This window comes from Cervus canadensis, chromosome 5, assembly GCF_019320065.1.
Source record: "Cervus canadensis isolate Bull #8, Minnesota chromosome 5, ASM1932006v1, whole genome shotgun sequence".
NCBI lineage: Eukaryota > Metazoa > Chordata > Mammalia > Artiodactyla > Cervidae > Cervus > Cervus canadensis.
In genome coordinates, this window is record NC_057390.1 from 76,750,582 (window position 1) to 76,771,882 (window position 21,301).

Sequence of the window (21,301 nt, forward strand, 5' to 3'; positions counted from 1 at the left end):
GAACTTTTCAGGAGCATGTCCGTCTTAGTTAGATATTGCTATTTCTGATTAAAAACGTACACACCCCAAGCCACTCAGGGTATCTCGAGAAGAGATAGATCATAAAGATGCAGGGTATATATCTTGGAAGCTGCAGGGAGGAAGCATAATTGGATCAGGAGTGACTGGAACTGAGAGACTCAGAACCAAAGATCATCGCTCTCTGGGTCTTTCTGTTCTGTGTCTCTGGCTCTTTGTGTCTTTGTTTCTGGATCTGTGTCTTCCTTCCTTCGTCAGGCTTATGCTTACAGCTCTTCATTTCCACTACCTCCCTCCCTCTCCTCGGTGGCTGCACTTATTTTAAACGGTTTATTTTGTATTGACGTATAGCTGATTGACAATGCTGTGGTAGTTTCAGGTGGGCAGCGGAGTGACTCAGCCACCATGTGTCCGTTCTCCCCAAACTCCTCTGCCATCCAGGTGGCCACGTCTCATTGAGCAGAATTCCCCATGCTGTACCGCAGGTCCTTGTTGGTTATCCATTTAAATATAGCAGTGTGTACGTGTCCCTAACTATCCCTTTCCCCCACTCTTCCCCCCTGGTAACTATAAATTTGTTCTCTAAACCTTGTTATCTTTTCTTACTGCTATGTGGAAAAAGTTCTAACTTATCCTTTCTGTGAGAGTGTAATCCTTTGTGGGGAGAGGAAGGGTCCAGACTTCAGACAGGTGTTGCATTTTAAATCCAAGCCTCTACAAGTCAGACATTGACCTGTCACCGTACTTACGCATGTATCTGTTCTCCCCCAAACTCCCCTCCCATCCAGGCTGAGTGGCCTTCTCTTCTGTGCTGTGCTCTCCTGCCTTCCCTCTTCTGACAGGCGTGCAGTTGTGTGACTTTCTTTGCTGTTCTGTATCCTTGTTGAGGCATGTGTGTGGGGCTGCCCATGAAAGGACGTGCTCTTGAGTTCTCTATGTCTCTGATTCATGGCCAGTATCTATGATTCAGTGTCGCGCTCTGTCCGGGTGGTTTCCCAAGAGCTTAACTGTTCTATGTTCTGCTTTCCTCTGTAGTCTCTGCAGACTTTGTACTTGTCAGAACATAATGCCCCAAATTGATCTCTCTAGTCCCAGAGCCCTCAGAACTTTGTAGCTCCAAGGAATTACCGCCTTAACACTTGATTGAGTCTGAATTTGAGTTTGTTTTTAAAACTTGTGATTTTGAAATAATTTTAGATTTACACAAGTGTTGCAAAGCTAGTACAGTTTCCTTATAGCCTTTACCCAATTTTCTTTAATGTTGACATCTTAAATACCTGAGGTACTTTTATCAAAGTACTATTTGGTTAACATTGGTATATTATTATTAAACTACAGACTGTACTTGAGCTTTACTAATTTTTCTTAATTTGAATTTTAAACAAGAGTATCTGGCTCAGTTATCATCCACTTTTTATATGCTTCCCAAGTGGCGCAGTGGTAAAGAATCTTCCTGTCAATGCAAGAGATGTGAGTTCAATTCCTGGGTTGGCAATATCCCCTGAAAGAGGAAATGGCAACCCACTCCAGTATTCTTGCCTGGGAAATCCCATGAACAGAGGAGCCTGGCAGGCTACAGGCCATGGGGTCACAAAGAGTGAGACACGACTGAGCGACTGAATACACACACATTATCGGTGTCTTCTGTACTTAGCTCAGTCCCTGTGGGGAGGGTTGGGCGCTGCTGAGCCCTCTGTCTGTGAGAGCCCTTCCCTGCACACAAGTACGGGGGAACAAGAACTGAGCTTCTTCAGGATGTCTACTAATTACCAGTTCACAGTGAAATTCATCTTGAGTATTTTTTACCTGCATTTCCTGCAAATGGAAGCAGTTTTGGAGTTTGACTACAAATTCATGAAAACAAGTTTGTTCTGTTTAATATAGCCTTTAATTACCAAAAGCAGATTTACATTAAAGGACTTGAGCATTTTTGGCAGATACTCATTTTAACCAGAGAAAATATTATCTGCTTTTATGTTTGAGGAAATTATATTTATTTATTAATGCCCTTCATTAACTGTTTAAAAATTTTTCTCCCAAGGCTTATTTTAACAGAATTTAGAGTAGAAAAACAGAGATTGATTCTCTCCTCCCCCATAATATGTTAAAATATACATGGCTATAAATGCTTCATACTTCTTTTAAACTTTGAAAATAATTCTTTTGTAATACTAATAAAACCTTAGGAAATTTTGAGATTTAATTTACATTTCTTGATATCAAATACTTTAGCCTTTTTTGTTGTGTAAGTAATAGAAGAATCAAAATTATTTCCTTTAATTCTCATCTTCTTAGAAAATATATTATTTCACCTTAATTCTTACTTCATCATTCTTAGACGCCTGTTGTCAGGATGATGCTTTATTATGTGATTTAGCATGATATTGATATGCAATATTATTATCCAGGCTGTATAATATTGATTATACATTGCAGATAGGAAAATGTGTAACTTATCTACATGACATGAAACAACCAAAACTTAAGTGGATGTTGTGAAAATGTATTTCTCTTATGGATAGCATAGTCAGTTATTTTGTTATAAAGTTTCTCTTCTCATCTTTGTTGTATGGTATCTTTAGTATTATATTCTGTAGTAGCCTCTCAGCCATCAACTGCTGGTGTAAAGCTACTTTTCCAATTAATTAGCCAAATCACTGGAGGTTTTGAAAATTACTGTAAGTTGCTGTTACAGTTGCCCTGTACCTTCCTGTGACTTAGTTTAACCTTATTGCTTTAGCTCAGCAGATATCTCAATAACATTAAGGAACAGAGGGGATGATGCTTACAGAGGAAATGTGTACGGCGACTCTATAGTTGTGCAACAGCACATCAGCATGGATGGAAGTCGATCTTACAAACTGAAGAGTGCAACAGGTTTGTTATGAATTTCTCTTTTATTTTGGAGAACTAGTAGTAAACATCCAATTAAAAAGAGGTCATTGATTGTGCTGGTATCACTGGAAGGATACGTCTCATCTCTTGAAACTTCCTTCTTGTAAGAGGATTGGTTGGTTGCATATATGTGTATATGCACATGGATGTATACATACGTACATACATATATTACACATTGTTATATTACCACAAGGGATTCTACAGCAAAAGTGTGCCTAGCAGAATTTGGGTCAGTTTGAAACAGTCTGTGATATGCCATTTTGACCTTCTTTCACCCCTATAGTTATTATCACATGTAGAAAGAGAAGATTAGTGAAAGGTGGAAAAGGGCATAAAGGAAGAGGAGGGGGGTATAAAGAGATAGATGAGAAGAAAAAAGCAAATGTTCTGCTCTGAAAAGTAGAGAAACACTGTCACTACAACTTTGCTTCTGCCTCCTCTGTACTTGTGTCATGACATGTGTTGCCTCAGTTCGTTCAGATGTGTGTGCATTCAGCATACATTTCTTAATGACATCAGGAAAAGTTTATATTTATAAATAATTGCTCATTTTTAAAAATGTATTACTGCCCTGAAAACAGTCTGATCATTTTGTGTTTCTTATAACAAGGTGCTGTGGTTTCTACTAAGAAAGAAGAATTGATTGGAATTCTTGATCATTTTAACATTCAGGTAATTGCTAAATCTGTGTTTCAGATTAATAAATACAGCTAGCTACTTTTTGTGTGATTTCATTTGTGGTATAGAAAGAATTGAAATGGCCTCATATGAGTAAATTGACCACAGGAAGAATATATTTAACTATTGTTAGTAAGCTTCCTTAAAACTTCCTAATTCATCAGAACCTTCAAGACATAACATCTTTAATTTGACAGAACACATAAGAATATCTTGTCTATAGAAATATATGCTAAAATTTATGCTAATAAAATGTATATAAGAAAGTTTCTTGGCTTTCTGTTGTCCAAGTCAGAATAGCTTCATAGTTTCCTAAACTTGGTTGCTAAGTTTCTTTTGTAGAAATGAAATTTATTCTAGAAGATAAAGAAAACATTTCTTTGTATATTTTGGAGTTATTTCATCATAACCACAGGTGGTTAAGATTTCAGTCCGTCTGCTAAGATACTTTGAGCACTTGGAAATGGGGCTCAGATAGTCCAGTAACATTAGCCCTGGAATTGTCTTGGGGGGAATATCTAATCCAGACCCTTTATTCTGTAGATGAGAAACTGGGAGCCAGCAAGGATAAATGTGCACTTAGAGTTGTCTAGGCGTGGTTACTGGCAGAGCCTGTGATGGGCCCCAGATACTCTGTTCAGTTCTGATGCTCTGTCCACTGTATCACCTCGCCTTACTCCAGGATTAAGAACACCAAGATTAGACACCAAGGGGAAAAAGCAATTATGAGTCTGGGTCTCTTTCCCAGTTTGGTTTAGAACAGGTTGTCCAGAAAAACTTCCTGTAATGATAGAATGATAGATATTAGGTATTATTGATGTCTAATGGGGTGGACACTAGCTGCGCGAGTGTCTGAAATGTGTGACTGAGAAATCAAGTTTTATTGTGTTTTACTTAAGCTGAATGTAGCTAGCAGCTTGCATATTGGGCAGCACAGGTTCAGAAAAATAATTAATGAAATCTGAGGGGAAGCAGATACAGCGTAGAACACAGGCCAGTTTGTTAACCAAAGTCAGCAAAACCGAAAGTTAGAGTTTATGGAATCACAGGTGTTGGGAGAAGCTTAAAGGGCATCCAGTGTCATAACACACTGCATGCTTACATTGTGTGCAGTCTCCACCAGGTGTTCCTTCAGCAGGTGCCTGAGTGGGCAGTGGTGGGAAAATGATCTCTGCCTGAGGCTGCTGACCCCTGTAGTTGACTGTATTTATTAAAAAGTTGTTAATGGGAAAAGCTGAATTAAGTCTCTTTCTCTTAAGTGCCCACTTCCTTGGGGAATATAAAAACATGTTTCTTTTCTTCTGAAATATTTGAAAATATCGTAACTGCTTTAGTCCTATTCTTACACAATTCAGTTAACTAAAGATTCAAGTTCATTGATCAAAAATGCGAAAGGTCTAGAGCTACACTGAATATCCAGTAACCACTAATCATGTGTGGATGGATATTGCGCACTCAGAATGTAGGTAGTCCAGATGGAGGGGTGCTGTAGTGTGAAATGATGCAAGCTGGATGTTGAAGACTTAATGCAAAGGAGTAACTCAGTTTTCATACTGACTACATGTTGTGCTCAGTCTCGCTTAGTCGTGTCCGACTCTTCGTGGCCCCATAGACTGTAGCCTGCCAGGCTCCTCTGCCCATGGCATTTTCCAGGCAAGATTGAATGTTAAAATGACAGTATTTTGGATGCATTAGATTTAAAATATATTACAAACATTAGTTTCACCTCTTTCTATATTTTTAACGTAGCTACTAGAAAGCTTAATTGTATGTGTCGTTTACATTGTATTTCCATTAGATGCTGTGGCCTAGTATTGTCAGGAGGAAGGAGGGTGTTTAATGTCTTTAAGTACCCAATTGCATTTGTCCATCATACCTCTTACTTTTTCTCTGAAGTTTACCTGTTTGTGCTTACCTTTTGCCTACTCCAGGGTCTTGACATATAAGGCTGCCAGATTTTTAAATAATCTCTAGTATAAAAACTAGGAACCCCATTTCAGAGGATGTGGAAAAAAGAACATGAACTTTGGCGAAGCTGGTAATCCAAAGTTGGTGATAAAATGGCTGTCATCGAAGCTTAATTTTAAGAAATTAGTTGCTGTGTGAAATTAAGATACCACATAGGCTATTGTCTTAGTTTTAAGAAATTAGATGCTGTGTGAAATTGAGATACCAACACAGGCCTTGTTTGAAAAAAAAAAAAAAGGATGACAATCAGAGCCTGAGCTACGTATATAATGAGAAACATGTAATATGTAGGGATTTCTTTATAACCACATAAATCTTTTTTATCATCTTGAAAGGAAAGACCCAAAATCTTACTTGAAAGAAAGTATACTAAATAAAGTATAGTCAGTATTTTACAGATGGTAAAATAAAGGAGTTACACATTTTTTCATTTCTGCTGGTCCTTCATATTCTGTGTATACAGACAAGATTATTTTCTTACATATACAAGACTTTGTTGGCAACCCACTCCAGTATTCTTGCCAGGGAAATCCCATGGACAAAGGAGCCAAGTGGCTACAGTCCATGGGGTTCACAAAAAAGTCAGACACGACTTAGTTACACAAATTAACACCAAAGATATAAATGGGAAATGACTGTGAATCTTTTTGAAACAAGTAGAAAAAAAAATTCTTAATTCCTCATGAAGAAATAACAGGAAATAAGAAATCTGAAGAACTGCTGTACAAAAAATAAACAATACTTGTCATTTTAGTTCTGATGAGAAGTAACAGAGTCGGACTTTTTGTATTTAGTTGGAGGGAGGTAATTAACTTGCCTGAGATTACATAGAATGTTCAGACAGAGCCAAATAAGAGCCCACGTTAGCTACTTACCCGCTAGAGAACTTCCAACTTTGTAATCTGATGGTTAACCAGTAGCATAGGAGTGGTATCTATAAAACAGGTGGAAGGAATGAAAACTTTCTAATAAAAACACTTTTTTAGAAAGTTCTTATGCCTTTATATAATGGGAGAATATTTAATTTTGACTGTAGTATTTAATTGGAGGGTAATTGTTTTACAGTGTTGTATTGGTTTCTGCCATACATCAACATGAATCAGCCATAGGTGTAGTATTTGTTTCACTACCATGAAATTTTGAAATATTTTCTTTTCATTAAAAGTTTCTAAGATTTTCTTTTTATGTATTTAATGCTCTAACCTCTGGCTAGTACCTAGCCTTCCTGATGGCAGCGTCTTGTAATGGATATCTTAGTTCAGTTCTCTTTAAGACATTAAAATGAAATATTTAAAGATAATCTTTTGTTTGTTTGTTTTAGGTAGATAATCCGGTTTCTGTTTTAACACAAGAGATGAGCAAGCAGTTCTTGCAATCTAAAAATGAGGGAGACAAGTACAAAGTAAGAAGCACCGAAATAAACATAAACCTACCCAAAAAAGAATACATTTATAAATTAAGCATATATACTGAACATTAATCTTGGTCATATAGTAAATATCAAGTTTTTTTTAAGCTACTATTTAAAGTAATATTGTATGACTAATGGAGAAAATTAAGTAAGGTGGGAGTATAATTTTACTGATAAATCCTTGCTGTAACTTTTTTGGCTTTTAATTCTCAAAGAGTGAATTCTAAAACTTATATTTGTAGAAATAGAAGGGAATGAGTGACCATACATACATAATAACTTTTGAACATTAGATTATTTTGCACTCTTTAAAAAGCCAACAAAATATATGACTACTACTATAGCTTGCAGTGTGACTTTTAAATGGTTTTGGTGTTTTCTATGCTAAAAAATTATGATGCATTGAGATCAAGGATACAAATGTTTTCTCTGTTTTCACATTTGCTTAAAGAATGGAAGAACAGTGAAAATGAGAAGTCAGAATGGTATTACCTTCACACCAGATGAGTTTTCTTTCACAAGGCTTTAAGAAATTTTGCAAGTAAACGTGTACGTTTGAATATAGCACTTTAAGTAAATTTGGAGTTTGAAATAAAATGTATTCTTTTGTGTTTGTGTTTAGTTTTCAGAGACCAAATTCTTTTTTTTTCATAGTTACATGGAAGTTTACAAACTCCTAATTATGTTTTTCTTGTTTATTTAGTTCTTTATGAAAGCAACCCAACTTGAACAAATGAAGGAAGACTATTCATACATTATGGAAACAAAGGAGAGAACCAAAGAGCAGATAAATCAAGGAGAAGAGGTTTGTAAGCACTTAATGCAGATGTTTTTTGAAATCAGTCAAATTCTTATACCAGGTAAATGGTATTGTAAAATTATACACTGATGTATCTATATATGTGTACCTATATAAAAATAGTAACATTTTTGTGTGTTTTTTACCTTCAGGGTATTTATTAGCCTTTGCTTTTTTTGTTTTATAATAATGGGTATGTCCATGTCTTAATCATAGACTGGAGGGCAGTGCAGTATCTAACCTACTTATCCCTTGCTGTGTGTCTGGTTGCTTCCATAATAACGTGTCACTAATTCCCACTGGGCAGTAGTTTAAAAACTGTATTTCTTTTGATGGGAAAATAAGCAGGAGCCTCAAGCTGGTATTTAACATAATATGCATTTATAATTATAGATGACTCTTCATTACATTGGTTAAATGTGAACATTCTTTAAGCACCTTATGTTTCAGCTGTTTATCCAGTACTTTAAGTCCCAGCAGTTTTTCTGTGATTCTGTATCTTGTTCTTTTGTCATTTAATCAGTTTTATGCAGTCAATTGCTTTCAGCAACTTCATAGTAAGTTCTTTTGAGACAGAATTTTATTAATGATTGACCCAAGTTAAATTTATTAGATGTTACACTGACCTTTTTACTTCAAATTTTTGAGGAATACATATTTAAAATTGGGTTTATAGTTATATGGTTCACCAAGTGAAAACTGAAAAAGTCAAGTGGAGTATATTTATTTTTATTCCTACATTACTGCTTCGAACCTGAGGTATGTGATACTGTGTGCAAGGAGGTGCTGTAAGCCATAGAATTGATTTAGCCCATGTTCTTTGAATATCAGTGTTATTACTGGGGAAAGGAAATGGATAGTCAGACAAATATGCATAGTATATATTAACATCTATTATTTTAAAAGCAATAGATCAGGACTTTGAAGAAATTTGTTTGCTTTAAATAGCTTGATGTTTAAATACCCACTTTTCTTCACGGTATACTTTGTCGTCAGCAATTGAAAATAATTTGTTTATGAAGTTTAAGAATTATGTCCCTGTATCATGTAGCTGAGTTTCTTATGTATAATATGCACTTTGTAAGAAGTTTTTTTCTGACTAATTAAATGTGCTAGATTCTCGAAATAAACCCTGGATCAGCCTTTAAGTAGAATGTGACCTAATGCAACATTGTAAATCAACTATACTTCAATAAAAATTAAAAAAAAAAAAAGCAATCAGGAAAGGATTCAGTGGGAGATACAAATAAAAATAAGTCAGAGAAAAGAAATAGAACATGAAGATTAGAAACTGAAAGTCACTCAGCCATCAAATACTGAGTTCCTACCGCATGCCTTCTAACATTGTGCTTTGGCCGTGGCCATATAATGGTAAATACATAACAAGATTCTTGAGGTCATGTACCTAACTATGCAGCAGAAAGCACATGGTAAATAACTGAGTATGGTGAGTGCTCCTAGAGGAGTTAAAGATTAGTTTTAATAGGTGACTAGCAACAGGGGGCAAGTCAGGGGCAGTGGGAGAGGTGTAGTTATTAAGTAAGTAATGCCTCAGGTAAAAAGTGAACGGTGAGTAATAACAGACAAAGGATGGTGAGAGTGAGGAATTGTGTTCCAGGAAATAAGCACAGATGGAGTTTTGGGCAAGAGAACATGTGGTGTTTTTAAAAAGCTGAAGGAATTCTACGTTGTCTAGAGTGAAGAACACAAGAATGAGAGTTAAAAGGCCAGGTTGTGGAGCAGCTTTGAAACTTAAAAGGCAGTACAACACATGAAAGTGGGTGGCTTGATTGAATATATATTTCCAGTAGATCACTCTGCTACAGAAGAGAGTGGACTGCTCTAAGGAGAGAATATACATAGATCAATAAAGAGGGTATTATTATCCAAACAGATGATGACGATAAGGTAAGTTAGAGTAGTGGCCATGGTAATATGGAAAAGAGCTTTGAAATGGTCATGGAGCATGGAGGGTAGTGATGAAAACAAAAGCCAGATTTGTGGGGCTGAAAAGCAGGTAGAATGGAGGAGCTGAAGATAATTTTCATGAAACTTAGATGTAAAGGGGAAACCACTTTTAGAGAAAAAGGTGGTGCCTTGGGGTGAATATTGCTGGGTTTGTTTGTAAATGGAAAAGATAAAGATTTAAATGTGATCCTGGAAAGGAGTCAATGAAAAGGAATAAGTGGAAAAAACGTGAAAAGATGGGATAAAGACTCAACTAATTTAGACCTCCTGAGAAGGCAGATGAGGAAAACAATGGAAACAGTGAGAGACTTTATTTTTTGGACTCCAGAATCACTGCAGATGGTGACGGCAACCATGAAGTTAAAAGACGCTTGCTCCTTGGAAGAAAAGCTATGACCAACCTAGACAGCATATTAAAAAGCAGAGACATTACTTTACCAACAAAGTTCTGTCTAGTCAGAGCTATGGTTTTTCCAGTAGTCATGTATGGATGTGAAAGTTGGACTATAAAGAAAGCTGAGTGCTCAAGAATTGATGCTTTTGAACTGTGGTGTTAGAGAAGACTCTTGAGAGTCCCTTGGACTGCAAGGAGATCCAACCAGTCCATCCTAAAGGAGATCAGTCCTGGGTGTTCATTGGAAGGACTGATGTTGAAGCTGAAACGCCAATCCTTTGGCCACCTGATGTGAAGAACCAACTCATTTGAAAAGACCTTGATGCTGGGAAAGATTGAAGGCAGGAGGAGAAGGGGACAACAGACGATGAGATGGTTGAATGGCATCACCAACACGATGAACATGAGTTTGAATAGGCTCCGGGAGTTGGTGAGGGACAGAGAGGCCTGACGTAGTGCTCTCCATGGGGTCACGAAGAGTCAGACATGACTGAGCGACTGAACTGAACTGAGAAGGCAGAAGAGGGGGTGGTCAGGATCCAAATAAGAGGTGGGGACTGGGCTTACGTATAATGAAGCTACCTCTTCTTTTTAGCTGGAGGAAAAGACTGCTTTTCAGTTTATATATCAGGTTGTTGAAAGCTGTAAGAACTTGCTTTCTACAGCTTCTGGATTCTATGAAAATAGGCATCAGGGAGGAGTGAGGGATTAGGGTGGTAGGTTTATGAGGTTTGAGGAGAGTGATAATGGATTGAAATAATCCTGAAGAATGGGAAAGTGACTTGGATAGAGAAACACCCTAAGATCCACAGCGAAGTCCCTGTTTGAACACAGAAACTGTGAATGGAGAGGAGAGACTCTCTAGTCAGGTTTGCAGCTTTAGAAGCTGTTCATATACCACTGTAGTTAGTTTTTGCTTGATAATTTTATTGATTAATTATTGAGAGAAAACTTTGATGAGAGAAAATATAACATTTGATTTTTAGAAATAAATTCCTTTTGACCTTTCCAGTAGCATTAAAATGGATCTAGTGGTATACTTCACCCAGTCTGTCTCTCAGATAGGGAATTGAGAGAAAATGAGAAAACTGAGTTTTTGTGTGACCTTGAAACATTTATTCCTTCATTCTTCCTCATTTGAAGACTAGCCATTTTTAGAGTGCAGATATTAACGAAACTATTGCATGCAGTAAAAGTATACCAAAGAAATGAAAATATTTTTATTTCTGCTCTAATTAAAGAAGTAATTGCCTAGCAGATCTTTTTCAGTACTTGTTTAGCCAGTGCGTTCAAAAGAAATATATTGGCAGAAAGTCCGTCCTTTCAGTGTTAGTAAGAAATACATTCTTTTTTTTTTTTAAAGCGACTTAGTGAACTAAAGCGCCAGTGTTTGGAGAAAGAAGAACGTTTTCAAAATATTGCTGGCTTAAGTACAATGAAGACCAACCTGGAATACCTGAAACATGAAATGGCTTGGGCAGTGGTAATTTCACCTAATTACTTATTCACACATATTTGTAATATGCAGAATATACTTGGTTATATTTAGTCTTATATGTGATTTGCTGTATAAATTCTTTTTAGGTCAATGAAATTGAAAAGCAATTGAATGCTATCAGAGATAACATCAAAATTGGAGAAGATCGTGCTGCTAGACTTGAGAGGAAAACGGAAGAGCAGCAGGTGATGCCACTTTTTTTATGCAGAGGTAGAAGTTGGTTGAGTGGTAAATAAAGGAGTGATTTTCTGTTGAGGGTCCACATGGACCTTTGGACCATGAACAGACCCACTTTTATATTTACCTTTCCATTCTCCCTCTCTTTTTAAAAGTTATGTTTACACAATTCTGGAGTTATTTTTTATTTATTTATTTGGCTGCACTGGGTCTTAGTTGTGGCGCCAGGATCTTCGTCGAGCTGTGTGGGATCTTTTCCGCACAGCACACGGACTCTCTCGTTGTGGCACCCAGGCTCAGTAGTGTGGCCCGCAGGCTTAGCTGTTCGTGACATGTGGGATCTTAGTTCCCTGACCAGGGATCGAACTTGTGTCCCATGAATTGCAAGGGGGATGCTTTCCCACTGGCCACCAGGAAAGTCCCTTTCCATTCTCTTTTAACAGCTTTACTGAGATATAGTTCATATACTGTACAGTCCACCCATTTAAAATTTACAGTTCAGTGGGTTTTGTTTTGTTTTTTTGTATGTTCACAAGGTTTTATAGCCACCACTGTGGAATTCTCTGCTGTCTTGCCAGAGATAGATCTAACCTTTCTTTATAGGAGCTCCCATGTACTCAGGGTGACTGACTTACATATTACTATTTTGCTCTACTTAGCTTATGAGCTTCTGGCTGCCAGGCTTGGTTGTACTACAGGGTGTAATCTTTCCCAGCTTGCTTTTTCCTGTCTACCTCTAAGATAAGCAGATAAGTGTTTTTCCTTTTAAGAGCTATAGCATTAATCCATGACAGGTAATAGAGGAATGTGTAAAAGTAGCAGAAATGGTGAAGGCAGGACATTTACTTAGTGATCTCTGGGCTGAATTTCTTATTCCCTCTTCAGTTAGTAAATGGGAAGTCAACCTCACCCACCTCTCTCACTTTACTTTTTTTCATTTCTGAGAGAATATTCTGAAGTTTTCACTCAATTTTTCTCAGCTTCGTTTCATAGCTTGTCATTGGGGAAGACCTTGTTGGTTTACTCTTTAGATATTTTCCCAGTCTAAAAGTGAAATCAGTTTTAGTAATAAATGCTCAGTGTTTTTTCAAATGAAGAAAGGAGAATCTTGAGGCTGGGTGATACTTAGTTCTGTAGGTATTTGCTCTACTTGAGTATTTAAGTATTATACTGTGTAGTAAGTGGTAAATTTCAGGAGAGTATGGATTGTCTTAATTTATATTTATATTCTTCCCACCATGTCTTACATAAAAACCTTTCGTATAGTATATACTTGTTTATAGATTATAGCATAATTATTGAAGAGAAGGCTTCTGAAAAAATAGTATCTAAAGCAGACTTTAAATTTGTACTCACCTAATTTAAAACTGAAAATAGATGGATTTTGTTTAGTTTGTATAACACCTGAACCAACTCAATTATTATTAAAAACATACAGATTGTACTGCTGATATCTTCATAATAAAAATACACTGTTATTCTATATAATGTTTCCTAAATGTCTTACATAGTGACAGTCCCTAATCTATATCTCCTATTCAGACTTTTATCCTGAGCACTTAATTCAAATATGTGTCTTCCCATCTTTACCTGCATGTTCCAGACACTTCAAACTTAGCATGTTTAGTTGAATAGCTATGACAGATACTTTACAGCCCACAAAGCCTAAAGGATATACTGTCTGGCTCTTTCTAGAAAAAATTTGCTACTTTCTGATCTGAAACATTTTGATTACTCTTTTAAGTTTCAGCTTAAATGCTGCTTTGAAAGCATTCCTGACTTTTTCTGACAGACCTGTAAGTTCTTCCTGTGTGCTTTCACTATTACACATACCCTACTGAAGCATTATTGCATCCAAACTGTATAATCCTCTTTCATGGTTGTTTCTCTGCTAAATTGTATGTCTCCCTTTACACTTACTAAATGTGAATTTAAAATTAAAATATATTTTAGAATAATAGAGAAATGCAAATCAAAACTATGACGTATTACCTCATGCTGGTCAGATTGGCCATTGTCAGAAAATCTACAAATAATAAGTGGTGGAAGAAGGTGTGGAGAAAAGGGAATCCCCCTGTTAACACTGCTGACAGGAATATAGATTCTTTCACTTGGAAGACAGTGAAGTTCCTTAAAAAACTAAAGATAGAGTTGCCATATGATCTAGGAATCCCACTCCTAGGCATATATCCAGAAAAGACAGATGCATCCCAGTATTCATAGTGCTATTTATAATAGCCAAAATATGCAAGCAACCTAAGTGTTTATCAACAGGTGAATGGATAAAGAAGTGGTATGTATATACAGTGGAATATTACTCAGGCATAAAAAAGAATGAGATACTGCCATTTGCAGCAACATGGATGGACCTAGAGAATATCATACTGTAAGTGAACTAAGATAGACAAATGTTATATGATATCACTTATATGTGGAATCTTAAAAAAAGAAGCAATACAAATGAACTTAATTTACAAAACAGAAACACCTCGTAGATATAGAAGACATGGAAAACAAATTTATGATTATCAGAGGGGCAAGGGAGGGGCCAAAGTAAATTATGAGTGTGAGATTAACATATACATACCATATAAAATAGATAAGCAAGAAGGACTTACTATGTAGCATGTATGTGTGTGCTCACTCAGTTATGTCCGACGCAAGAATACTGGAGCATTTCCATTGCCATCTCCTACTTCAGGGGCTCTTCCCAACACAGGGATCAAACCTGTGTCTGTTATACCTCCTGACTTGGCGGGAAGATTCTTTATTGCTGGGCCACCTGGGAAGCCCACTGTATAGCATAAGGAACCTATATTTAATATCTCGTAATAACCTATAATGGAAAAAACTTGAGAATGAATATGTATATGTATAATTGAATCACTTTACACCTAAAACTAATGCAATATTGTAAATCAACTATACTTCAATAAAAATATATATGTTTTTTGGCATTTTATATAGGTTATTTAATTACTGTCTCGAGTTTAGTTAAAGCAAAATTAAATTTATTTGAAATGTGAACCATATATAATTATTTTTTTAATTTTTCTGTTTATTTAAGAAAAATAAAATGTATTCCAACAATGTTAATTTTCTTAAAGGTCAGACTTAATGAAGCAGAAAAAAAATACAAAGACATTCAAGATAAACTGGAAAAGATTAGTCAAGAGACAAATGCACGAGCACCAGAATGCATGGCACTGAAAGCAGATCTTACTTCTAAGAAAAGGGCCTATAATGAAGCTGAGGTGAGAGAAAAGCTTTCACATCAAACGTAAATACTGCTCCTCTGTCCATGGAATTCTCCAAGTAAAGATACTGGAGTGGGTAGCCATTCCCTTCTCCAGGGGGTCTTCCCGACCCAGAGATTGAACCTGAGTCTCCTGCATTCCAGGTGGACTCTTTACTGAGCCACCAGGGAAGCCCATTAAAAACTTCATCATATCAAATATCAATACTGTTTGTTTATTTTTAAAAGTAGAGGTTTTGTAGTTATGTTGATTTTGGGCTTTAAAAAATGTTACGATTTCATGTGGCCATATATGTACTTCATTTTAAGTATATATTTCTGTGTATATTCAACCTTTGGTTTGACCATTTGGCAAAAGTGGACTTGAATAGGGTATTTGTTTTTTCATTTTACTAAAGTGTGTCTGATTTTTTGTTAGGTTTTGTATAATCGTTCCCTAAATGAGTATAAAGCATTAAAGAAAGATGATGAGCAACTTTGCAAAAGAATTGAAGAACTGAGAAAAAGGTAAGATAGTTACTTTGCAATTTTCATTTTTACCTCATTTTGTAATAAAGTAATCCAAGTGAAATGGAGTATTTTATTTTCTGGTTTTTTTTAATTTTTTATTTCGTATTGGGGTATAGTCAATTTGGGCTTTCCTGGTGGCTCAGACAGTAAAGAACCTGCCTGCAGTGCAGGAGACCTGGGTTTGATCCCCTGTTCAGGACGATCCCCTGGAGAGGGGTTTGGATACCTACTCCAGTATTCTTGCCTGGAGAACTCTATGGACAGGGGAGCCTGATGGGCTACAGTCCGTGGGGTCACAAAGAGTCGGACACAACTGAGAAACTTCACACGCACACTTAGATACACACATGGTGCATTAACAGTTGTGATAGTTTCGTGTGAACAGTAAAGGGACTCAGCTATACATACACGTGCATGGCTTTCTTCCCTAAACTCCCCTCTCATCCAGGCTACCACATGACATTGAGCATAGTTCCCATGTACTGTACGGTAGGTCCTTGTTGGTTATCATTTTAAATATAACAATGTGTACATGTCCTTCCAAAACTCCCTGTTTCTTCCCCCCAGCAGCCGTAAGTTTTCTGTACTACGGCTGGAGGAATTTTATTACATTGCTTTATGTTTTTTAAAATGTTAGGTTTTTAACTTAACATTTCCACTTTGGACTATTTACTCTTAGTGCCGATCAGTCTTTGGAACCTGAACGGTTGGAAAGGCAAAAAAAAATATCTTGGTTAAAAGAGAGAGTAAAGGCCTTACAAGATCAAGAATGTTCAGTCAATCAAGAGATTGAACAATTTCAGCAAGCCATAGAAAAAGACAAAGAAGAACATACCAGGATTAAGTAAGTGTCCACATCCTTGTATTTTTTCAGTTATTTGAAAATCATGTAATTTTCCTCTTTATGAAAATAAAATACTTGATTTTTATTTTGTTCGTCCTCATAATAAAGTATCTTTCAAAATCACTTTCCTAATAAAACTTCCTAATTAAACTTGTAGAATTGGACAATTTCTGGGTTTTCTTGTTTTTGTCACTGTTGCATTATTGTTATTTTCACGCTAAGTTTTGAGGTCTTCTGACTTTTTTCTTGGTAACACAATTGTTTTTAAATAAAGAATCTGCTTTTAGTTCTTAGGGTAGCTGTGTCATTTATTGGTATGCAGGTATTAGGGGAAAAGTCCGGATATTTCTGTATAACCTGTTAATGTACCTATTCTGTTTTTCCACGTGTATTTCTTAGGAGAGAAGAGTTAGATGTGAAGACTACACTGAACTTTAACCAGAGGCAACTGAAAGAATTGAAAGATAGTAAAACCGATCGACTCAAAAGATTTGGCCCTCACGTTCCAGCTCTTCTTGAAGCCATAGATGATGCCTACAGACGGGGGCTCTTTACCTATAAACCTGTAGGCCCATTAGGTATTTGTCACCAGTTAGTCAGGATATCATAAAAATTAGAAGTGTATTTTTATTTTCAGGAAGGAGTCTGTTGAATATAATTTACCATGTAGTTATGTGTAGACTTTGTATGCATTCTAAGAAATAATGATAAAATCACTTTAAGCTTTGTAACTTTCCTCTTATATCTTTTAAGCACAAAAGAATCAAAAGAGAACTTGGGAAAAGGAAAAGTAGCTATAGAGTTAATCTGGTTCTGATTTTTTTCCTGAATGAATAAATCAATGAACTAATTTGCATGTAATTGATTAGTAGGAAGTTTCTATTTAGGTTGGACAACATTATTTTTGAGTTCTCTTTCAAGTATAATCTGGAGTTATTTAACTATCCTTATATGTACATGAGAAAAAAAATCAGTTGAGGGACTTGCCTGTTGGTCCAGTGGTTAAGACTTTACCTTCCAGTACAGGGCTGTGGGTTCAATCCCTGGGTGGGGAACTAAGATCACACATAAATCATGGCCAAAAAACCAAAACATAAAATAGAAGTAATGTTGTAATAAACTCAATAAAAATTTTAAAAATAGTCCACATCAAAAAAAATCTTTATTAAAAAATACATTGAGTTTTGAGGAGTTATCTTTAATTCTGTACATCATTGGGTGAAAATGATGGTATAGATACATTTTTAGCACAGTATTATATACTGCATTAAGTATTGTAGTAATGTCTCTTCATTTAAATGATATGTGTGTACCTCTATACCAGGATCCATTTCAATAAGTGAGGTATTTTTTTTCCCTCTCTAAATCTAAAATTTCAATATTAATCAGTTTTGCATTAAATAGTAGTGTCTATAACCCTTTTGGCTTGATTTTCAAAACCATTCAGAGGCTGAATTAGTATACACAAAGGAAAAACACTGTTGATTTACATTAGAGCAAGACAGCTTTTCATAGGATTCTGTGCTTCTTCCCCAGTGTATCCAGTGGGATGAGGGTATTTCCCATTTGATTAAAATAAGATCTGTAATATCATTTAAATTGCTTAGTATGAAAATATTTTAAAGTCATCTATGAACTATTATACAAAGATAATAGTTTCCCTGGTGGCTCAGTTGGTAAAGAGTCTGCCTGCCATGTGGGAGACCTGGGTTCAGTCCCTGGGTTGGGAAGATCCCCTGGAGAAGGAAATGGCAACCCACTTCAGTATTCTTACCTGGAGAATTGCATGGACAGAGGAGCTTGGCAGTCTACAATCCATGGGGTCACAAAGAGTTGGACATGACTGAGTGACTATCACTTCATACAAAGATAGTTACATTAATATGTCAAGTGGTTAATAGGCATTTTAATAACTTTCTCTCATTTTTAGGAGCTTGCATTCATCTTCGGGACCCTGAGCTTGCTTTGGCTATTGAATCTTGCTTAAAAGGACTTCTGCAAGCCTACTGTTGCCATAACCATGCCGATGAAAGAGTGCTTCAGGCACTGATGAAAAAGTTTTATTCACCAGGGACCTCACGGCCACAGATAATAGTTTCTGAGTTTCGGAATGAGATGTATGATGTAAGACACAGGTAAGGCATCAGTAATTATTTAAAAGCTGTTCTGGTTTTGCTTAGTCATGTACTAGCTCAGAAAGAATTAGAACATTTTTAATGTTAACCATGTCTACATGTAAAAATTCCGACCTGTAAAAATTCCATCAGCCACATCTTTAATTTGAATCTAGGCATTGGAGATACATAGATCGATAAATGATAGATACTCCCTGCCTTTGAGGTCCTTACAGGAGGTCTGTTGTGGGAGACATACCAGGATATAGACCTTGTGTGGCTTAGAAATTGTACTGAAGAGGGAAGTGGTGCATACCTGTCCATGTTAAAAAGGAGTGTGTACGGCAGAGCTGTGGCACGTATTGTTCACAGTTCAACTGGAGGTGGTTTACAGAGTCCATAAAGAGCTGTGGTTGTTTTCTTTGATCTTTGACTGTTTTCTTTGACCCTAACAAACCTCAAGGGCACCATACCCAAACTGGCCTCTTTGTTAGTTGCTAGCTAGCTAACAATTTACTCTTTTACACACACACACACACACACACACACACACATACACACACACACACACGTATATGATATATATGTAAGGTGTATCTTCCTACATATATATATATATATTCCTCTGTATATATATTTTCCTATTACTAGATTACATTTTTAAATTTTTTGTCCTCTTCCACTCCATTTTTTTCTTATGAATCCGATTTTTTCTTCTTTCGATTAAGTCTTCTTATATTTGGAGACATGAAAAATGCCCTTGTTTTTAAGCATGTTTTTTCCATATTTAATTTGATTGTGGTATTTTTCCTTTTATTAGGCTTTAGCAATCATGTTTTATTAAGATTTCTTCTAAGCTTAATTAGGATTATCAAAGCATTTTGTCCTATAATTGCTCCTACCACTGAGGCTCATCGTGCTTGCCTGGAATTTGATGTGTGGTTTTTCCTTTGTCCCCATCCTCTTTAGGCTTCTCCATTTTGTTGTTGCGTGAGCCTGTGTCGTACTTGTCCTTTCCTTGTCTCATGAGTGACCTTTTATTGCTACTATTCCTTCCTACTTCTGGTCTCCTATGCTGATTTTACCACATGTCAGCAGGCAACTGATTGTGATATAAACTAAATACGAAGTACATCCCAGGGCAGTAGAGCTCAAGGAAGGGGTGGCTGTGACTGAGAGCTTTAGAGCTGGTAGGAGCAGGCCCATCCAGCAATGGCACATGCCTCCTTGAAAGTACTTGCTCCTCCCCAGCAGAGAACCTGTGCTCTCAGTGGACTGGCCAAAGTCTATGTTTTACTGCAGTTCCCTTCCACATCCCCTCCCTCTTAGACTCCCGCTTCCCACCCTCCCTGCCCTCCTTCCCTGCGTTGTTTCACTGACAATGTATGACATTTCTGCAGCGCCCACCCCCTGTTCTCTCTTTGTTTTTACTTCCGCTTGAGCTCTGTCCTAAGGTTACTCTCCTGTTTCTCTGCCTCGTTTTACAGGAAAGACTCCTCAGAAGAGTTGTCTCTGTCACTCATTTCTGTCTTCCTCGTCTTTCTTGAACCTTACCAGTCAAGCTTATGTAACTTCATCATATCCCAGAACAGCTCTTGTCTAGGCACCAGCGAGCCTTGCTTGGCTTGGTCCTGGAGTCCTTCCTTCCTACTCACTGGCTTGACCTATCAGCAGTATTTGCCGAAGTGTGTTCTCATCCTCTTCAGGCCTCACTGCGATCTCTCGGGCTTACGTGATCTGTCCTCTTGCCTTCTGTCCTGTCCTACTGTCTAGACACACTTGCCACACTGCTTGTCCACTGCATACCAACCTCCTGGCTTCTCCAACAACCAAAGGAGCAAATGCTGCTCCTTTGGCATGAAATGCTCTTCAGGGTGCTAATGTGACTCCCATCCCCTTAGGTGTCTCCTCATTGTTGTCCTAATAAGGCTTTTCCTGACCTTTTCTGTGTGAAAAAGGACTTTTTCTCGCTTTTCTCTCTCCCTTCAATAGACTGTAAGATTTATGGGGAGAAGGATATAGTCTGTTTTGTTCCTATCTCCTCATCCTTTGAACAGCATTTGGCACATAGTAGGTGCTCAGAAAGTACATCTTGAATTAATAACTAAGTGGAAAACATACATACACACACACACACACACACAAAGATATTTCGTTTTGGAATTCTATAGCTAAGCATTATGAATGCCATTGCCATTTCCCCATGTCTTTTAATTAATTGACTTTTATGTTTGTGTGGTAGCAGTGTAGGACTTAAGGAAATTGTAATAATTAGTTACAGTGGGCAATAGAATATAATGATTAAGAATCTGGGTTCTAGAGTTGAGCTGCCTGGTTTAAATCCTAGCCTGACTTCTAAGTTAGCTTTAGGACATCAGGGAACTTGCTAAACTCTTTGAATCTTCCTCACTTGAAAAAAAGTAGAATAATATTACCTATCTCATATAGTTGTTCTGAGAATTAAATAAGCCAGCACGGTCAGTCTTCCTTTGGTATCCACGGGGCATTGATTCCAGGGCCCTCTGTTGGTACCAGAATCTGCAGATGCTCATGTCCCATAGTCGGCCCTCTGTAGCCACAGTTCCTGATTCAGACAAACATGGATACTGCAGGACCTACTGTGTTCATTGAAAAAGAATCCACGTATAAGTGGGCACGTGCAGTTCAAACCTGTGTTGTTCAAGGATCAGCTGTACTTAGAATATACTTAGAACATTGCCTAGTATTATATAAATGTTTGCTAATAAGATAAAATTAAGCCTATTACA

General features: G+C 36.9%; 1 protein-coding gene across 1 annotated transcript in view; it reads left to right on the forward strand.

The window, feature by feature from the left end:
• SMC6 (structural maintenance of chromosomes 6) overlaps positions 1 to 21,301 on the forward strand; it is a 68,167-nt gene that overhangs the window by 20,484 nt on the left and 26,382 nt on the right. The window contains exons 5-15 of the mRNA XM_043469317.1: positions 2,759 to 2,895; positions 3,527 to 3,588; positions 6,884 to 6,964; positions 7,677 to 7,778; positions 11,498 to 11,617; positions 11,719 to 11,817; positions 14,917 to 15,063; positions 15,484 to 15,572; positions 16,255 to 16,419; positions 16,819 to 16,997; positions 18,350 to 18,554. Coding sequence (XP_043325252.1) covers positions 2,759 to 2,895; positions 3,527 to 3,588; positions 6,884 to 6,964; positions 7,677 to 7,778; positions 11,498 to 11,617; positions 11,719 to 11,817; positions 14,917 to 15,063; positions 15,484 to 15,572; positions 16,255 to 16,419; positions 16,819 to 16,997; positions 18,350 to 18,554 — 1,386 coding nt within the window. The remainder of the gene's footprint in view (positions 1 to 2,758; positions 2,896 to 3,526; positions 3,589 to 6,883; positions 6,965 to 7,676; positions 7,779 to 11,497; positions 11,618 to 11,718; positions 11,818 to 14,916; positions 15,064 to 15,483; positions 15,573 to 16,254; positions 16,420 to 16,818; positions 16,998 to 18,349; positions 18,555 to 21,301) is intronic.